This window comes from Lichenostomus cassidix, chromosome 1Aa (genome assembly GCF_008360975.1).
Source record: "Lichenostomus cassidix isolate B80296 chromosome 1Aa, HeHo_3.0, whole genome shotgun sequence".
In the NCBI taxonomy this organism is placed as follows: domain Eukaryota; kingdom Metazoa; phylum Chordata; class Aves; order Passeriformes; family Meliphagidae; genus Lichenostomus; species Lichenostomus cassidix.
In genome coordinates, this window is record NC_139480.1 from 49,358,816 (window position 1) to 49,378,623 (window position 19,808).

A 19,808-nucleotide genomic window follows, 5' to 3' on the forward strand; every position below is an offset into this window, starting at 1 on the left:
CTATGGGCTTGTGTGTTACTGGGAAGGTATGGGTGATGCACAATGGGATATTTTTCTCCTCCTTTAGGTGGGACTCAATTGCCCAGCCCTTTAGGGGAAGGAGGGAGCAGAAAGAAATGTGGGGAGAGGACAGGCTAAGTGACTAATTCTCCCTTTTCTACTTGGTCCCTGATTTTCAGTCCTTTGCCTCTCCCCAGCACTGGTGTTGGTCACGGTGCTTTAGGAAAGTCAGGGAAAAACTCACTTGAGTTTTGAATTGTGTCTGGCTGGTGTCCCTAGAGCTTTGCATCCGTCCATGCCCTGGTTAGTGAGAAGTGACAAGCCAGCTACCTCAACTTCCTGGGGGACAACAAGGAGACTGAGCCCAGCCAAGAAGCTAGGAGAAAGGGGAACAGTGCCCCTGCAAGGAGGGGTGCTCACCCTGACATAGGGCCAAGAGTGGGTTCAGACTCTGGCAGAGGGAAGGTGGAGGCTTTGGGTAGCCACAGCAATGCTCACCTATGCTGCATGGTCCTGAATCCTGTTCTGCAGCCACCGTTATCAGACCTGCCATGGAAAGGGGTGCCAGGATACCCACGCTGTGGAGAGCTGGTGGTAAGTGGTCTTTCCTGAGGCATGATACAGGAAAATGGAGTCTGTGACTCTGGGAGGCTTTTTGGGGCATGAGGTCAGGCAGAGTCCACTGATTCTGGGGTCAATGGGAGCAGATGGGCAACCAGCACCACAGTCAGGTCCTCTCTGTGTTCTCCTTGCCCCTCTGATTCAGCACTGCTGGTGCCATGCACTTGTGAAGCTCTGAGCAAAGATTACCTCGCTGATCTTCACGAGTCCCCTGTGAGGTGTTATTTCAGGCTCTAAACCAGTTGCCTGTGTCTTTTATGAGGACGAGAGTGAAGGGGGGAGGAAAGAAAATGAAGATTTTAACTTGCAGTCACTGAAATGTAGAGCAAAGTCCTCGCTCTGCCCTGGAGCCATGCAACTCTTCTCTCAGGGAAGGGGGAGCTGGCATACACAGGGCTCCAGATGAAAGCTCCCAAGTGACATCCACTCCAGGGGATGCAGCCTGAGCATCCCGGCATAGCCAGTCCCCTGGGAGGATGCTTGCCCTGCAGGCAAACAAAGTGAGATTCTTGTTGAGCTGATGAGAAGACAAGTCCCAAAACAAGCTCCCATTCACCCTGTCATGGATTTGGGGATTGCAGTTTGCATCTTTGCAAGGAAAAAAGTAGCGCTTGAGTATTCAGGGAAAACACTGTGTGTGAGGCACTGTGACTCAGGGCTGGAAGCTTCCTGCTGTCCCTGGGAAGCAGCCCCAGCCCTATGGCCTAGGCTGAAGGTGGCTAACAGCAGGCCATCCACCTTGGGGGTAGTCAGGTTGTGCTCCCAGCTTAGCACTTGCTGCCCCCTTGAAGAATTACATCCCCCAGTGCTTCCCTGGGCCACCAGTGCTCTCAGCCAGAGGGAAAGGGAGGCAAAGCAAGGTTGCTGGGAGGCAGGTTGCCACTGCCCAGCTAGCCAAGCAGTGGCAGCACTGCTTCCCCTGCTTCCAGGCTTCTTCCAGGCTCTCTTTTCATCCAGCTCCTCTCCCCCGAGGCTTTCAAAATCCAGCCTTAACTTGTTCTGGACACGGGTGAGAAGTGGGGCAGAGGGCTTCAAGGCAAACATAAATGACCCTTTCTGCCCTGCACACCCACTCAGTCCACCTTCTTTTTACCTCCTAGGGGGGTGGCTGCCTGCTTGGAGGAATGAGTCACGGGTTAGGTAACAGGCACAATGCAATTAGCAGCCCTGGGCACCAATTACCAGCTGTAACAGCCTTGTGCAAGCCCCTGTAAAGAGTCACCCAGAGCAAGATTTCTCCCTGCAGGGAGGGCATTGTCGAGGTGGCACATGTCACCCTGGGAAGTCACCAGCCCTGTTCACAGTGGCCTCTGCCCCAGCAGCGTTTCCTGGCACCATGCTCTGTATGAGGTAGCTTTGAATAATATTTGTAATGTCTTTTGGGGCATCACTAAGGATCCTATGCCTGTGTCCCACCTGTGCCTCCCAAATGATCTCCTCAGTCAGAGCTGGGAGGTGCTGCAGTATGCCTTGGAGCTATAGAAGCTTCCTTTACAGGTGCCTGAGGCTGCTGGCGTGTGGCTGGAACACTCAGGGAGGTTAATTTCTGGTTCAGGAGCAATGGCCAGCCATGTGAGCAATCCTAGTACTGAGCACAGAGGCAATGGATCAGTCACACCAGGTTCACATCCCTGCAGTAATGTAAGGCCTGAAGGTGAATGACTCCCCCCGTGCCCCAAATCAGCGAAAGAAAGCATCAGTATTCAAAGGGATCTAAAAATAAAACCTGCAGGGACCCTCCAAAGGGATATGGGAGATGCTCTGGAGATGTTCTTGCTTCAGGGGAAGGCAGGAGACTTGGAGAAATACAGGGGAGGAGGGAGGAGATGTGGATTCAGCGGTTTCTTCCTGACAAAAAAACAAAAGTTGTAGCCAGGGACAGGGGTGGAGTGAAAGTGTGTCTGAGACCTGGAGAAACTGAACACACAGTTTTAGCCCTGCAGGGAGGTCTTGTCTGTGGCTGGACAAGACCAGACATTGTGGGAGTGTGGAACAGAGGGTCCCTGATTGCTGCTCTGCCCCTCTTTTCTAAGGCCCCCTGATCTGACATGTGCACAGGGTGGAGGTGCCCTTTTCCACATGGAGCTATTCCACACCCCCGCCATTTCTCCTGGGCCCCAACTTATTACTTTTTATTTTTATTTTTTTTGGTATGCTGAGATTGGATGCCCACAGCTTGTGGCTCCCTGAGGAGGTGCTCTGATTTTGGCAGCTTATGTAGAGCACTACCATCCTGCTGTCCCCATGCTGGCTGCACAGGGGAGCTGGGATGGGGGTATGGATATCATCCCCCCTCCTGGATTGGTTTTCTCTCTGTATCCCTCTTGTAAAGTGGCCTACAGGAGTGTGAAGGGGAGACTGCATGGTCACCTACCCCATATCTAAGTGAATCAGCACAAGTGTGCAGCAATTTGTGGTGCTGACCCCAAAATTTCCCTTCCATGGTGGTCTTTGTCTTGGAGGGGCTCTCACACCTTTTGAGGGTCTCTGATATCCCTATCACTTGTTGGCATCAGAGGGCTGGGAGTAAAGGTGGCACAGGGAGACTTGTGGTGAAGGGTGGTGGGGTGGGGGAGGACCTGGAGGTGGCACTTTGCTGCTGTGCCTACAGGTCTCTGAGGTTTTTCAAAGAGAGAGGACATCCCCCTTCCTTGTCCAGGGAAGGGGAAAAGGAAGCTTCATCTTGGACAGCACAGGAGCCACAAGGGACAAATTGCTGAGCTCAGCTATGCTGCAGGGGACAAGGACCTGGGAGGGATATAAACTCAGCAATGACAATGCAACCCTGGAAGTGTTCAAGGCCAGGCTTGATGGGGCTCTGAGCAACCTGGTCTGGTGGAAGGTGTCTCTGCCCACAGCACAGGGCTTGGAACTGGATGATTTTTAAGATCCCTTCCAACCTAAGTCATTCTGTGATTCTGCAAATGGAAGTGTGGCAGCAGGCCCTTCCTCACACTTTTGGTTGCTGTTGTACCTGTTCCTGTGAGTGTCACTGGTTCTGCAGCCACCTGGGCAGCAAAATGTCCTTGGGCATCCTGGTAGGGATGTGAGATGGGGCAGAGGGAGGAGGTTGCAGGGCTGGTGGGAGAGGAAAAGGGACCTTCAGGAGCAGAGTCATGGTTCAGGGAGATTGGTATCAGAAGTGGGGGTCACAACCCAGCTTGAGATCCTGGGCTGTGGTGGCAGGAGGGACAGCAGCAAACACACCATCCTGCTTTGGGCAGGCAGGCTGGGATTAAAAGGCAGGAGCAGCAATTCAGGCCTGTGTCCACAGGAAAAGTTTGGGACTGAGAGAATTCCTGGGGAAAAATCGTTCCTCCCAAGGATAACATAGGACCCCGCACCTTAACTTCACCAGAGCCCACATCAGTGTTACCGTCCCCTCCTCCCTCAAGAGCACCGGGGCTGTAGAGATCGGGCTGGACTGTCACAGAAGAGCGGGGAAAACAGTCAAGCAACAGGTTTGTCCTCCCAGATCTGCCGCTCGTCACCTCGGAGGTGTCCCAGCCCGGGGATGCCCTGCTGAGACAAACCCTCTGTCAGACGTACTCTCCATCCTTTTCCCCTCCACCGTCTTCCTCCCCCGGGCTGGCGCCCCGCCCCGAGGCCGGAGGCGGGACCGGGGCTGGCAGGGAGCGAGAGCTGCGGGACGGAGCAGGTGGGGAGGGAAGAAGCCCCGCCGCACGCTGGACCGCATCCCTGCAGCCCTGCGCCCGCCCGCTGCCGGAGCCCCTGGCTCGGATCTGCGGGCTGCTGCCTTCTGGGGGACTGATGCCTGCTGTCCAGACTGCCCACTCGTGGCTCTGATCTCCTTTGCCGCCGCCTCAACACCCAGCCTGGGACACTCGGTGGGGAGCAGGGATGCTCACTTTCCTCCTGGCAGGCTGTGCCAGCCATGTGCCGTCGCCTCGGAGTGTTTTCCCGTCCTGTGTCCGTGCCTCGCTGGGTCACTGAGCCCTCTGTAGTCCGTGAAAATCCTCCCTGCTTCACCGACATCCTTCAGGTCTGCTGACTCTTTGGCTTCCTGGTCTTTGCCCACCCTGTTCCTTGACCACATCCTGTTCAGAGCTTGTTCTTGACTAATCCTGCCCCTTTGGAGGCTTCGAGAAGAGCAGACAGCTTCACGTGGAGGTACAGGCAGACTCTGTCCCTGTTCAATAGGATACTGGCTGTGGCAGGATCGATTTGGGAACCATGGGCCGGCGGCTCATCCGTGGTGTCTCTGGAGCTGCAGTCTTCCTTGCCAGTGTGGCTCTGCTCTCCATGCGGCACCGTGGGGCTCGGGAAACACCTCAGTACCCAGGGATCAGGGAGGGGATGTTGGAGAAACCAGAGCCACAGAGCGAAGGGAGCCCAGATGGAGCTGGTGGCAGCAGGCAGAAGGACCTCAAACTCCATCCTCTGGAGGGATACAGGACTGAGGGGAGCCTGACACTTGGGGACATTTTCATAGCTGTGAAGACGACCAAGAGATTTCACCAGAGCAGGATGGAGTTGCTCCTGGACACGTGGATATCCCAGGCCAGCGAGCAGGTGAGTGTGTGGATTCCAGCTAGAGAGGAGGTGTTGGTAATATGGCAGGGATGGGGTGTCAGGGCAAGGGGATAAAAGCCAAAGGAAATGGAGGCTGGGCACTGTAGTGCCCCTCAGTACTTTGCCTCATTTTCTCTAGTTCTCCCTACGCATTCCAAGGGAGATGCTATCCAGCAAAAGGTTTCGCTAGTAGCTGCTTCATGGGGAAGGCTGGCAGAGAGGCCACACCAGACTGAATGCACAGACCATCCTGTGCCTGTATGGGATGCTGGTTTTCTATCTCTTAGTGCCATGAGTTTGTTGGGTTTGGAGCTGACAGGCTCCCCTGGCCCTTTGTCAGGTTGCCTACATTGTGCCTGGGCACTCCTTGCCCTGGAAAAGTGCAGTGCAATGGGCAAGAGAACAACGCAGGCAGGCCTGGAGGACCTCTTGTAATCAACCCCCAGCACAATTAATACTTTCCTTTCTTGGGCAGATGCTTTCGTGTGCATGGTCTTGAAGTGATGTGGGTGTGTTTTTGATTTTTTTGTTTGGTTTTTTTTTGGTTTTTTTTGTTTTTTTAAACTGGGGGCCTGATGTTCCCACCCTTTGCTAAAACAGAGTTTGGAGAGTTTCCTTCCTGTTAGAGGAACTGATGTGGGGCACCACATTAGCAGTGCTGTGCAGACTGGCTTACTGGTGGGCAGAACTCCCCAGAGCTCTGCTGCTTTTCTCCCTCCCTCGCAGAGCTGCTCCTCAAGAAAGAAGAAATCCTGTGGCTGCCCTGAAGGGTGGTTTTTTTTTGCCTCTGCCTAGGTGTGATGGGTGCCTAGAAGGCAAATTCAGGCCTCAGCAAGGAAGGGGGACGGGGGTGGAGGTACTGGGTAGGAGAGTTGCCTGAAGCAATGCAGGGTTTTCTGGGTAAGGGTGGTTTTCCACTTCGTGGTGCTGCAACTGTCTGGTCTGCTGCGGTCGTCACAGGAAGCTGTGTCCTATTTTGAGCACACTTCCTCTCCTGGCTGCCTGTCCCTCTCAGCAGCTGAGGTGTCCTGCTTCCTCCTCCAGATGCACTTCTCCTCTGTGTCCAGCTCCAGCCCAGCAGCTCCTTGGAGAAACCAAACCCAACCACATGGCTGCACTGGATATTGCTTGTGGGGCCTTTGGAGTGGGTTTTTAAGGAGCAATTCACATTTCCTTTCTTTCTGTGACAAACCAGTGCCTGGCCGTTCTGCTGATGACTGGAATTAGATATAGCTCCCCAGGTTCATCTGACCCCCTCTGGCATGCAAGTGATGTCCAAAGCTGGGAAGAGGTGTTGAATTTTCCATGCTGCTGCCAGCCTCTGGGAAAGCTAAACAGACTGAGCAGGAAAACAGGAAGGAAAGGTAGACTGGGGGTGTCACTCATTTTGAAACAGAGTTTTTTCAGTGTTACCAGTTTTCGTTGCAAGCTCAGTATTTTCCTCCCCCCTCTTCAATTTTCTGTGTTTTTCTTCTGCTTTTCTTTGAGGGAAGGGGAGTGGGAGAGGAAAGGGAGGTAAAGGGAAGTACATGAAAGTCAAAAACCTTTTTTTTTTTTTTTTAAATATATTCCTGCTTAAGGGTTTTTTTAAAGCTTATGGGAAAGGGTTAGTTTTGAAAATTTGATGGTATGGAAAACCTCATTTAGCAAAAAAAGGACAGCTTTCAATTTGCAGAGGACATTTAACTGTTGTGGGGACAGGAATAGGGCACCCAACCTCCTATTATTGAGTTCTTATGGAGAGAGATAGGCTTTAGGAGCCAGTCCCAAAGAAATCCAGGTCTCAGAAGTCCTGATGTGCAGAGAATGCCTCCTCCTAGGGCTGACCCAGCATCTCACTGTCTCACTTGCCCTTACTCATGGCAGGAGACCAATTCAGTGAGTCTTTCTCCACCAGTGGCCAGCGGGGAAATTTTAGCAGCTGGCCTTGTTGCTGATGCCAAGCCTGGCTTCAGAGCTGATTACCTGCATGGTTTCTTCCTGGAGGAAGCAACCCAGACCTCCCAGGTCAGGCTTAGGTGACCGTAACAGGAGGCAGGAACAGCTGTGGTTTTGATGGCAAGGACAGCCTGTATGGGAGCCAAATTAAAAGTCCTCTGTGTTGGACTCTGTTGGGGTAGACAATAAGAGAGAGGGAGAGAGATTGTCTCTGAAATGGCTCGTTTAATCTGAAGACATGCAGTTAGTGAGAGATGGGGAAGTGTGAGATGGGCACTCTTTGCTGGATGATGCTCTGCTTCTTGAGAACTGATCCATGAGAAACTTCCCACAAGAGACTGATGTGAAAGTCATTTTAGTGAAAGGCCTTTTCTGCAGCAAAAGCTTAATCTAAACAGAAGTGTTGGTTCAAATGCCTGTTTAGACTGGGCAGAATCTTGGAGTGACTTACATTCTTGGCCCCAGATGGAGATAGTTTTGATGGAGATAAGTCCAGCTCTCTGGTGTGAAATGGAATTTGTGTGGTAGCATGAACTAATTCTAGCACCCTCCCTCCTTTTAAAGGCCCACACATCCAGCCAATTGAAATGAAACCTTTGGCCCATCCTGAACTGGCTTGCAGATTTTTAGTGTTGTGAATGCACCCATAGATATTGAAACTGTTCTCTGTGCAGGACACAACAATAACCTACACAGACATCTTCTCCACTCCAGAATGGAGGGATACTTTCTGTGCTTCATCTCTGGCAGCAGCTGCTGTTCCAGGTTTCCCACCCTCAGGGGTGTGAGGGATGGAGGCAGCTGCCTGTGCTATTGTGATCTTCTTTCACATTTCTTGAGCACAGCCAGGTGTGCCATGGAGGTCAGTTTGGAAGAGCCAGAAAAATCAGACTTGCCTAGTCCCCACACTCACAGCTCCCTTTTCCCAGTTATTTTGGGCAGTCTGGTGTTGTCTGTGGTGATAGTGTACTTTCATCCTTGGGTTCCACAGAAATGTGTTGGGTGTCTGCAAAAAAACCATTTCCCATCTTGCCTCAAGAGAAAACTGGGAACCTCAGAATATTTTTACAAGTAGAACATTTGGAAAAGATGCAGATTGCTATTTTAAGTCAATTAAATGTGATGTTTGTTAGACACGTGATATCTAGTTGGTTTTATATCTGTAAGCAAGTAATTTCCAGCAACAATATTTCTTGGGGTTTTTTTTCAAAATGTCAGAAAGTTTCAACAGTGTCAGATATTTTTTTTCTCAAGATAAAAATATTTGTCAGAGTGGAAATTTCTAACTCTGCCATGCTGGCAAGGGAAATCCCATGCCACTGACAGTCCCTGCCTTGCCTGAAGGTGGTGATATAGTCCCCTGACCCAGAGTAATTCCTTTACCTGAGACTTGGCTAATTACTTCTTGTCAGATGATCCCCTTGAAAGTGATTCTAACGAAGAGACTTTACTGGTGGGATAGGAATGTGTGTATGGCCCATTGCTGCAGCACTGTAGCTCATCCATCTGAGGTCATGAGACCATCCTGCTGTCTCTGCTCGAGCCAGGTGATCTCTGAGGGTCCTTCACTGCCTTCGTTTCACGTACACAGCATTTCTCTTGTACGTCCTCTAGACAGGGATTGATCTCCCAAATGCTGGGTGGATGTGAGGAGATGTAGAGCCTCATGTCTCCTTGCCTTGGGGAGCAGCGATGGCTCTGGAGCTGTTGTGTGCCTGCCTTGTTCCCTTTGTGCCTGGGCAGGTGCTGTGTTTAACCAGCCTGTGGGCAGCTGGTGGGGAGACTGTTTACAGCTCGCGACTCCTTTTTCATTTCATGAAAGCTCATTTTCTGCCTGAGGAAAGCTTTTCTCCACCAGCCCTGATCCTCGCCTGGCTCTGAAGAGGGGGAGATGTGCCACATAATGGTAGCAAGGGGGATTAGAGAAGCCTGGGAGTGGAGGGAGAGGAGGAGGAGGGGGCAGAAAGTGGCAGGGGGCTGCGCACGCTTCACACACGAGCAGATGTTCTTTTAACCTAAGCATCATTTAACCACAATGCTTTAATTTTTCCACCACTGACACCTAATCCAGGGCTACCTTGCCCCCTCACTCAGTGTCACGGGTCCTCTGTTCACAAGGCAGTGGGATGGGGGCAGAAATGAAGCCCCACAAGCACTGAGGGTTGTGCCCTGCAGGAAGAGGGAACACAGCCATCCTTCTGTTCAACTGCTGCCTGGGAGTGTGTACAGCAGCAGAGGATGGAGTGGGGTAAGCCTGTTGTAACCATGTCCAGCTGGAGGAGAAGGAATTGGGCAGCCAGGGACAGCATCAGCTCCCTCCCTGAGAGTAACCTGTTTTCCTTTTTTCCCCAGACCTACATCTTCACTGATGAAGAAGATGATGCCTTGAAAAGGAGAATGGGTAATGACCTGTCCTGTGACAACACCTTTCCACCGCACTTTCAGGCTCTGAGCTGTCCTGGCCTTGAGAGGGGGTCTGGTGTGAGGGCTGGCTCTCCTACACCAGCACTGCCTATTGAAATACACCCCTTGCCATGTCCTGTGGGAGGGTCCCAGGCTGTGGTGGTGATGATTTGGTGTAGTTGCCTTAGCCCAAGGTATTCAGCTAACTGGAGGCAGGGTGCTGTCTGCCTCAGAGCATCCATGGGTAGAAGCAGCACAGAACAGAGCCCCTCAGCCTCATGCACCATGGTTGGCAGTGGGCAGGGTGGAAGTGTGGATGGCAGGTGTCCTAGTCTTGGCCAAGTTGCTTGGCTTTGTCCAGATTTCATCACCTGGTAGGGAGAAGGGTGGAACCCATGTCACCCTGGGCTTGGATGCCTTTTGGGGGGCCATGAGGAGATTGTCTGTGAACAAACCCCTTCCCTCCTGCCCAGTTGTCCTCCTTGTGACTGTGCAAAGTGGGCTGGCTCTGAACTTTCCCTCCTGTTGCAGGAGGCCATGTGATCTTCACCAACTGCTCTGCCGAGCACAGCCACCTGGCCCTGTCCTGCAAGATGGCTGCAGAGTTTGATGCCTTCCTGGCCAGCGGCCTGAGGTGAGGCAGGACTGCTGTGGGGCCACCCTGAGAGCAAGAGGCACCCTCCTCACTGCAAACTTCTTGTGTTTTCCTCTCTGCCCCAGCTGGTTTTGCCACTTGGATGATGACAACTACCTGAACCCTCGGGCCCTTTTGAAGCTCTTGTCCTCCTACTCAGAGACGTGGGATGTTTACCTGGGCAAACCCAGCCTGAACCGACCTATCTGGGCCTCCGAAACGCTGCCAAACAACCAGACGGTACAGCCTGTGGTGGTGCTGGGGGGGCTGTGGGTTGTTTTGGTGCTCTGGCTCACACTTGTCGTGGTTCAACCCCAACCAGCAGCCAAGCCCCACACAGCCGCTCGCCACTCCCCCAGCAGTGGAAGTGGGGAGAGAATCAGAAGGGTAGAAGGTGTGGGTTGAGATAAAGACAGTTTAACATTGGAAACAAAAGCCGTGCACATGGGCAAAGTGAAACAGGGAATTAAATCACTGCTTCCCACAGGCAGGCAGGTGTTCAGGCACCTCCAGGAGAGCAGGGCCTCATCATGTGTAATGGTGACTTGAGAACACAAACGTCATCACTCCAAATGTCTCCCGCCTTCGTCCTTTTTCCCTCACTTTATATACTAAGCATGGTGTCATGCGGCCTGGAATGTCCCTTTGGTCACTTGGGGTCACCTGTCCTGGCTATATCTCCTCACAACCTTCCTTTCACCCCCAGTCTCCCCACCAATGTGGCAGTAGGAAAGCATAAAAGGCCTTGGCTCTGTGTAAGCCCTGCTCAGCAATAACAAAAACATCTCTATATCATCAACCCTGTGTTCAGCACAAATCCAAAACACAGTCCCATACCAGCCACTGTGAAGGAAGTTAACTCTACCCCAGCTGAAACCAGCACAGTATTGCAAGGAGCAATGGGCAACAGCTGAAAACTTGCCATCTTGTCTGAACATGGCTGTAGGTGTTGACTAAATTTGATAATCCAAAGGGCAGAGTCCCACGTTGCTGTTCTGCCTTTGCATACATATCTGACAGGACATAAGCCTGACCTGGGCAGCCTACCTGCTGCTTCCAGCGGGAGCTTAGCTGTTCCAGTTAGGAGGAGGTGAAAATCCATGCTGTACTGCTGGCAAGTCCTTCTGGGCAGCAAGTTAGGGGGCTGGGGTGACAATAGGGCTGTGTTTGTCCTGATAGCATTCAGGACATCAGGCATTTCCAGCATTCCCATCTCTGGGAATATGGTATCATCTGAGCCTCTGCCATTGATTTTCTCTGGTGTTTCTCTGCAGAAATCTGTGCGCTTCTGGTTTGCCACGGGAGGGGCTGGCTTCTGCATCAGCCGCGAGCTGGCGAGGAAGATGGTGCCCTGGGCCAGGTGAGCTGGGCAGCACAGGAGCCTTTGGGGAAAAGAAACATGGCTGCACTAATTAAATCAGACCTGGATTTGTACATGTGGTGCTTGCAGAGGTGCAGAGTGCCACATGCTGCGCATCTGCAAGGTGTGGGACTGGAGGAAGGGTATAGTGGGTGGTGTGCCAGCTGATTGAAAACTGGCAAGAGCAGGCTCATCAGTGTGGTCAGAGTATGATATACTCCTCTCTCCCCATCTCCTTAAAGCTCTTGGTTACTCCCCATGCTCCTTCCCATCCCTTTTAGCTTCCTCTGATTCTTTTCCTAAATTATTTTCCTATCTGCCTATCTCATCTGTCCTTCACCTGCCTCTTTCCAACTTTCTCTACCCTCCTCCTGAGTCAACTTTCTGTTCCCTCACCCCAAATCTTCTTCAACTCCTCAGAGTGCCCACTGTCATTTCCATCAGCTTGATGCATGGAGAACAGAGGTAGGTCCCAGGGTCTTGTGTTAGCCTAGCCTATAGGATGATGTATTCCATGATGCCCTAGGTAATACCCCAGGCTGTACACATGTACACTGGTAGGTATTGGCTGTGCCAGCCTTAACCAGATCTGAGCATACCCAGAAGGACAGATCTGATCCACACCCGGTGTCTGCTTTAGCCAAAGCCCATTATGTGTATTTTATGGTAGACCCAGTCAGGAGGATGATCTGTGATCTAGAGTAAAATGAAAGTGGCACAAATAGATAATGCCTCACCTGGCATAAAGTCTGCCACCACTGCTTTTAAAATGGTTAAAACACATTTGAACTGGCTGGGGGTTGTTATAGTAGACAGTGCTTCATACTGTGTAACTACTCGAATCTTTGCAGCTGAGGTGGAGCTCAGGGATTTCTTGCCTAGTTACAGGATTTTCTCTGGTTTTCAGTAATCTCCTGCCCAAGTGGATGCCTACAATTGCCCCTAGCCTTTCCCTAACCCATGCAGCCCTACTCTCTTCCAGTGGTAGGAACTTCCTGAGCACTTCTGAGCTGATCCGCCTGCCAGATGACTGCACCGTGGGCTACATCATCGAGTGCAAAGTCGGTGGGCAGCTGATTCCCAACACACTCTTCCACTCCCACCTGGAGAACCTGCAGCTCATCCCCTCCTCTCAGCTTGTGGAGCAGGTGAGGAGGGGAAATGAAGCAAGAGGGAGGTGTGTGAGGAAGGAGAAGTGGAGGGGAGCTTACAGGCATATTGTCCCACTGATGGCACTGATGTGCATCGAATCAGTCATCTGCTCTTCTGGGGAGGCTTTCCTGACAAATGCTTCTTTGAAATAAGGAGCAGATGTTGCCTGCAGCACAGTTGCCAGTCACAGTGCCCTGGGATCAGTGGAGGGGAGCACTTGTGTGGGGAGTGATGGGAGGATTGAGGGCATCCCTGAGAGAATGTGGCACAAGGACAAGCAGAGATGATGATTGATTGGGAAAGGGCCTTTGACATGGCACAGTGTCTGCCTTGCAAAGGGCTAGTAGGGTGGACCATCATGGGAAGGAAGACAGGAGAGATGTGGAAGGCAGAGGCCAAGCCAGCAGGGAAAGAACTAGAATGGGAGTTTCTGTCACCCAGAGCAAATTCCTTGCTCCTGAACTCACTCGCCTCATCCTGTCTGATCCTTTCTTACCACTGCTTTGCAGGTCACCCTCAGCTATGGTGTGTTTGAGAATAAGCTCAATGTCATTGAGCTCAGTGGCCCCTTCTCACCCCAGGAGGATCCCTCAAGGTATGGGACATGAGTGCTCTGGGTGTTGCTGCTGTGTGAGCCCTCAGACAACAGGCTGGGAGGGGGAGACAGCCCAGTGGGGTGCAAGAGGTCCAGAGGGAGGGACAGAAACCCTGCAGTCACATGGCTTATTGGGTAAGGGGCACACCAGCATCCAGCTGTTTGTGAATGCTTATAAACTTTGCAGACCTTTTTGGATGAGTGGGAAGAAACGAAGCATTCAAAACATTTTATTTGGACAATTCCTAAGCCAAAAGCATTGCTGTTTATTTCCCGTTTTGAGGCTGAACAAGCTAACCTTTTACCCCAGGGACAGGAACAGAAATGTGCTTTTAAACTCAGGAAAGGAAATTCTGCTTGCTTTTACATTTTAAGCTTTGCTGAGAAAACTGAAGGGAAAAAAGAAAAAGGTTCACTTCAGGCTGACTGCAAACAAAACCGTTCTTTGATTTACCTTCTCCTCTTTGAGTGAACAAACCTAAAGTTGTTATTTGCAGAGCATGTGTAGGAAGATCCTGGCTGGAGATAGCAGGGGTGGGAAGCAGCTAGGTGATGAAAAGAGTATCAACAAAACCATGTAGCAGGGGCTGGTGCAGTGCCCATCTCCCTGCCCATGATCTGGGTGAGCTATGGGCTTAGAGCTGGATTTGGGAATCAGAGGGAGGCTTTGCTGAGAAAAGACATCTTGAGGCAAACAACTAGTCCTGACCTCTGCAGTGCAGGGTGGGTGCCTGATGTGTGATGGGACATGAGGGAGAGATTTTCCATCTTCCAGCTGGTGTAAAAGCTCTTCTCTGACCTTTGCTTTCTCCCCAGCAGGTTTCGGTCCCTCCACTGCCATCTCTATCCTGACACCTCCTGGTGCCTGCAGGCTGCTGGCTGGTGATGTAGTGTCAGCTACAGCAGATCTGGGTGACACCTGCTCACCTGTATGTAGGGAGTGGGACACTGAAGAAGCTTGGTGCTCCCAGTTTCACCTTTTACGTGGTGGTCGTGGGGCTCTGTGATGGCTTTCTTGGTCCTCGCTCAATACTGGTGAAACAGGACAAGAGACAAGGTCTGACCCAAGGATGGAGAAGATGGTCTGGATGCGTGGAAGAGCTTCTTATCTGTGCTGGAATATGTGCAAAGGATGGGAGCAGTGTGCCTTCTGGGCAGGTCAAGGATCAGATAGTGACTGCTGGGCATCTGGGTAGAGATGAGGACTTGGTGCTGCTGCTCCGTGTGCTGGCTGCACCTTGCTGGGCTGGAAGGGCCCTGTGTGTGTGTGTGCCTGGTGCCCAGATCGTGGTGGGTGACAGCAAGTCATGGCTCCAGACTCTCTGACAGGATCTTTTCCTCCATATCTGTGCTTTCCCTACTGCCCACACTTTGCAGCCACAGACCTGCTGAGTCTCTGCATAGTCAAGCTATAGAAATGGATAATGTAACCATTTCTGTGCTGAATGAATCCTGGAATAACATAGTCCTTGCTCAACAGAGGGGAGATGGGCAGGAAGTACAAAGAATGAGGAATCCCCTGCTCTGCTGGGACAAAAAAGAGTGTGTGGGGTAAGGGAGCCAGGAGGAGACAGAGCGAAATGAAGATGGTTCCCACATTGAACACTGAAGGTTTGATCTTGTATGGTGCTGCGTTATTCCTCTCCTTTTACCTTCTTGATGTGAGGTCAGGATAATCTCTTGCTCTAATTACCAACCTGTCGTCTGAGATTAGCCTCCAACTCCTATCTGTGAGAAGAGACATAAAGGATTAGAACTGGCTGAAAGAGAGGAGAAAGGAAGAGATGGAGAAGGAGCGCTCAGGAGCGGATTAGAGGTTACAGCTTTATCATCTTTTCTGTCCCCAACCAAAAAAATTAAGTCATGAAGGAATGGAAACAGCAAGGCAAAGAGCTTTTTATCTCTGTGGGTCTTTCCTCCAGATGCTAATAGCAGCTTTCTGGCTTCCTGTTGTCCCTGCTGAGTGCAACAGGGGGGAGGTGTGGACCCAAATAGGCTACAAGCTTTCTGGCATGTTTGTGAAGGGTCCTTTTTCCAATACAGTGCCTGGTGTGAAAGCTGGGCAATGGTCCTTGCTAGGGAATGAACTTTGGCATAATTTTGTCCTTGTACACATGGTTAAATGGCTGCGGGAGAGTGTTGCAGGGAAAGCTGGAAGGCAAAGAGGCTGTTTTAAATGGCAGGTGGTGCCACAAACAGGTATTTCTCTTTAAAGAGCATTTCAAAACAGACTGCTGGGATCTGTGAGAGATCCTGTAATCTCCAGATGAAAGGACAAATGCCCTTTCTCTAAAGAGCTGCTCAGCTTTGATGCTGCTGATGTGACTAAGCCTGCTGCTGGTGGGCTGGAAGAGCCAAAGGCGACTGTCACTGTGGCTTTGCTGTTTTGAAAACTGGCCACTCTGTCACCTCCTTCCACACCCCCAAGCACCAGCATCTCCTACACAGCACACATGAAGTTCAAAGGAAAGGCGTCAGAAAGACCTTCCACCCCTGCAAAGGGGGATGTAGGAAGGCAGGAGCACTTTAATTTGTGGAAAAACAGAAAGCAGAAGCCTGCTGAGCTGTTTTCCAGCCTGGTCATTCTTGCTGGCATTGAGTCAGCTCGTGCAGCAGCACACAGCCTTGCTTTCTCCTGTTGCACGTGAGGCCTTTGAACCAGAAGCAGCACGGGGGAGAGCTGGTGCCAAGGACCATTCCTTGAGTTGTGCAAAGCACTTGGCTCACACGGCTATGCCAGCCAAAAATCCACGTGGCACAAACCAGAGACACAGCTATTGGAAGAGAGAGGCAGCACCAGGAAGTCTTGCCCCATGGGACAAGTGGTTGGGTTTGGACACAACCAGAAGATGAAATACGCTTTTGTGAGAAGAAATCAGTCTTCAAGAGAAACCTACACTACTTGTATATATCATTTTTCCCCATTCAGATTTTCAGCTGATGTTAATAGAGGCTTTGAGTTAAAAAGCTGGTCCTGTCTGTAGATGTCCTGGTGACAATCAGAGCAAAATACGATTTATGTGAGGAAACTGGTACAGCAGCTTCACTTCCCTGGGGTAAAAGCAAAGCAGAGAAACTGAAAGCTTGCTTTGGATCCTGGCCTCAGCTGGTCTGAATTGACCTGGTGCCTTTTGCATGGCTGAAGATCAGATGTTTAATGGGTTGAGTCCTTGAGTGGCTGCATGGGGACTCGTTTAAGATTGGGCTTCGTTGCTGGAGCAGTTAAGTGCCACTTTTGTGGAAAATGTCTTGTCTCATAAGGAAACAGAACAGATGAGAAGATGTCTGGGGCAGGGCATCTCTTGGGCCGTAGAGAAATGAATGACAGAAAAGTCCTGCTATGCCTGTGACGACAATACGCTGGAAAGAAAATAGCATCTGAGTCGACAAAAGAAACCAGGTTTTCTCTAAGAACAGAGAGACAGCTTAATGGGACATTCACCACATGAAATCTGATCAACGTTAAAACATGAGTTAAAATTAGTTTCAGGAATGGTTCCTACCCCTGGGGCTTGCTGTCAGATGTTGTGGTTTTACAGTCTCATTTTCCTAGTTTATTAAAATGTTTAGCTGCTTGGGAAAATGAGAAACAATCTGATGTGAAACTTTTCAGGGGGGCTGTCCTTTTTTATTCTCTTTCTCTTGATGTAACAAAGATTTTGAAAAGGTTCCGCTGGGTCTATTAAATTTGTATTTTCTTTTTCATTTTTTTTTTATATCTCTACCTTTCTCTAGCTCACGCTTCCTTTTCTCATTGCAGGGGAAAAAAAAAGAAAAAAAAGCAACCCTCTCCCAAGAATGAAAAGGAATGGAGACATGGTCTTTATATTTTACTGGGCAAAATGGGGTCAAAGTCAAGGATGTTGGCATGACCCTGCTGTTGTACAACAGTAAGTGTAGTTCAAGGTTTCGAGTACAGACACCTCTGCTTGCCCAACACCATAGCAACCAACACTATTAATAATGTTTAATCTGTGTACTGAAAATTCAGAAAAAGGAGAAGGAGGAGGAAAAAAAAGCAGTTACAGTATTTGAAATGTAAAATATTAAGTAAGGCTTTCATGTTAACAATATCTTTTCTTCACTTTCCCCTTAGCATGAAGAATTTTTATAAGAAAAACCTATTTGACAGTGCAAAAAAAAAAAATGCTAATGACTATCCTCTCTTTAGGGGGAAAGAGAAGTTAGTTGAAATAGGTGGGAAACTGCAGTTGTTGCTAAAGACTTGAAGGGGAGAGAGAAGAATAGCAACACTAGACAATGGTTCTGTGTCTGGTGCCAACTCCTCTTAACAGCTCTGCTGCCGAAGAAAAACAGATTCCTGAGCCACTGTGGGATTTACCCAACTTGTACCCAGATTGCAGCCTTCAGCTCTCTCCCCAGGCTTCTTGCTAAAGAAGCAGCCTTCAAAAGATGAGCAGTTTATTTGACAGAAGTCAAAAGATGAGAAATAGGGACAGGAAGAAAGGAGATTGGAAGGAAAGAAACCACCAAGCGAGGCCTTGGAGGAGCATGGGAATTTCAGCAGTGCATTTAAATTGCTGTTTGGGAGCTGGCCAGCAAGAGCAGGAAAGGGGGTATGGTGTTGCCTGGCCCCCAGCTCTGGAGGTTTTTTTGTGATCAGGGCAACTGCAACTCACCAGTGCCACCCAGGATGCCAGCCTGTGAGTCAGAGTTCACCTTGGAAGAGGTGAGATCAGTTTGGTTGGCCCTGAACCTCTTCTTTTTTTTTTTTTTTTATTTTTAGTAACACTCCAGAGAAGTCAATGTCTTTTTGTCAATGTTATAGTCACTTCCTTGCAGCAGTTTTAGCTTCTTACTTTTGATACTTCTTCTGGCTTTGGTAATGCAGGCTTTTCAGACAGTCCAGAGTGGGATCAGTAGCTCTTTTAATTAATTTGTTAAATTTCTTTAGTCTTCAGTCTCTGAAAAACCTGACTTGACAGCTAGCTCTACACACTTCTGGGATGGATTCAGAGCCGAATGAGGGTGGGTGACTACTCCATTCACTGAGTGCATGGTCACAGAGAGGCAGGGACTGTCCTCATGTCCTTCCTCGAGGAACCTGCTAGCAGTTGGTGCCAGAGATGGAATCTCAGACTAACTGGAACTTTCTCCTGTGCCAAAGAGTGCTCATCGTGTAGCTCCAGTGAAGAGGATGCAAGTGTTGCCATAGACATCAGCAAGGCCAGGAAGAAGAGCAGCATTGTAAATGTTCAAGTAACTGTGCCTGTTCTCACCATCTGATGCAGGAATTTTTCCTGTAGACTTTGTGCCTAAATACCTGGGAGGTTAAAGGAGTGCAGAACTGAGCTCAGATGTTGCTCAGATGGCATTGCCTCTTTAAGGCTGTTCCTTGACAGGCTGAGATTTTTTTTCACTTCCTGTTTGATCCAGCTTGGACTCCAAGAAAGCTGGGAACTTATCTCTCTCCCTGTTTGAACTGTAAGTGATTAATTACAGACCCCAAGAATGGGCTCCTTGCCTATCTCTTGTGTTTAAATTGCCTTCCAGGATTTTACAAGGCTAAGGAGCCTCTTCCGATTTTACAGCTGACTGTGCCTCAGTTAAGCCTCTCTTGGTTTTGTTGGGAGCTGCATCTGATCCATAGTGAACTTTAAGAACAAATTAAACAGGATTTGCTGGCCCTGACCCTTCTGCCACTGCTTGAAAACAAGACAGTGTTGATTTTAGCAGTGTAGGAAAAAGAAGTGCAATGAAACAGGGTATTGGGATGGGGAGAGATGATGCTATTCTGAAACCCTGCTTTCCCCATCCCACCCCCAGAAGTGGGGCACAGAGAGAGTGTACAGCTGGTGCCTTTGGCCATGTTGTATCAGAAGGAGGATATGCCATGAAATATCCAGCAACTGCACTGGCAGAGAATCCAGCAGCCCTGGTTCTGAGCCAAGGCAAGCTCAGTACTTTGTGCTGGACAGGGTGCCCACTCTAAATTACTTACAAGCAGAGACAGGGTGGGGAAGGAGGGGAGGGCTTACATGGTCAATGAGACTGTTGTCTTGTCTAAGCAGGGAGAAGAAGATAGTCTTTGGGCCAGGGAGGGGCAGAGTTCAGGAGCAGAGTTTCCTTTCCACTCAGAAATACCATGAAGATCTGAAAGATGTTTGATACACGTGCATGTGAAGGGAGAGGTGAGGGATGAAGCAAGTGGTTTGGATAGGAGAAAGGACCAGAACAAAACACATCCTCTTCATGGCTGTGCTGGCAAATAATGAATGTTGGCATGATGACCAGTACCTTGGGGCTTAGGGGTTCAAAAGAAAGAGGGGAAAGCTGGAAAGAAAAAGACAAAGACTGTCTTCCCCTCCCTACATACTCAGGATAGATGTGCTGGCAAGAGTCTGCCTCTTCCACACTTCCCCACTTTTCCCACGTCACCATCAGCTTTGGCTGGAGTGAGGCTGACTGCAGAAGCTGGCCAAGCTCTCTGCTTGCCATAGTGTTTTTTCTGCAGGGGTTGAAGCTCGTCTCTGGGCTCTCTGACAGGCCTGTTTCCCAAAGGTGAGATGTGGGGTGCAGGCAGACAGGGTCTGGGTGCAGCTGGTAGGGAG

General features: G+C 50.2%; 1 protein-coding gene across 2 annotated transcripts; it reads left to right on the forward strand.

The window, feature by feature from the left end:
- The first annotated feature begins 117 nt into the window (after nucleotides 1-117).
- MFNG (MFNG O-fucosylpeptide 3-beta-N-acetylglucosaminyltransferase) lies at nucleotides 118-16,941 on the forward strand. 2 transcript variants are annotated; one of them, XM_085048827.1, is made up of 9 exons: nucleotides 118-5,154; nucleotides 9,164-9,340; nucleotides 9,445-9,493; nucleotides 10,027-10,129; nucleotides 10,216-10,369; nucleotides 11,404-11,489; nucleotides 12,472-12,637; nucleotides 13,151-13,236; nucleotides 14,056-16,941. In XM_085048827.1, exons 1-9 carry the CDS (start codon nucleotides 4,816-4,818, stop codon nucleotides 14,120-14,122), a joined length of 1,227 nt encoding a protein of 408 aa, XP_084904953.1. In that variant the 5' UTR covers nucleotides 118-4,815; the 3' UTR covers nucleotides 14,123-16,941. The 2 variants fall into 2 exon arrangements, with proteins under 2 accessions (XP_084904953.1, XP_084904955.1); XM_085048829.1 differs by lacking the exon at nucleotides 9,164-9,340.
- The last annotated feature ends 2,867 nt before the right edge of the window (nucleotides 16,942-19,808 follow it).

Coding starts and splice junctions, on each gene's coding strand:
- MFNG (XM_085048827.1), top strand. CDS start 4,816: ATGGGCCGGCGGCTCATCCGTGGTGTCTCTGGAGCTGCAGTCTTCCTT. Junction 5,155..9,163: donor TATCCCAGGCCAGCGAGCAG/GTGAGTGTGTGG, acceptor CACCTAATCCAG/GGCTACCTTGCCCCCTCACT. Junction 12,638..13,150: donor CCTCTCAGCTTGTGGAGCAG/GTGAGGAGGGGA, acceptor ACTGCTTTGCAG/GTCACCCTCAGCTATGGTGT.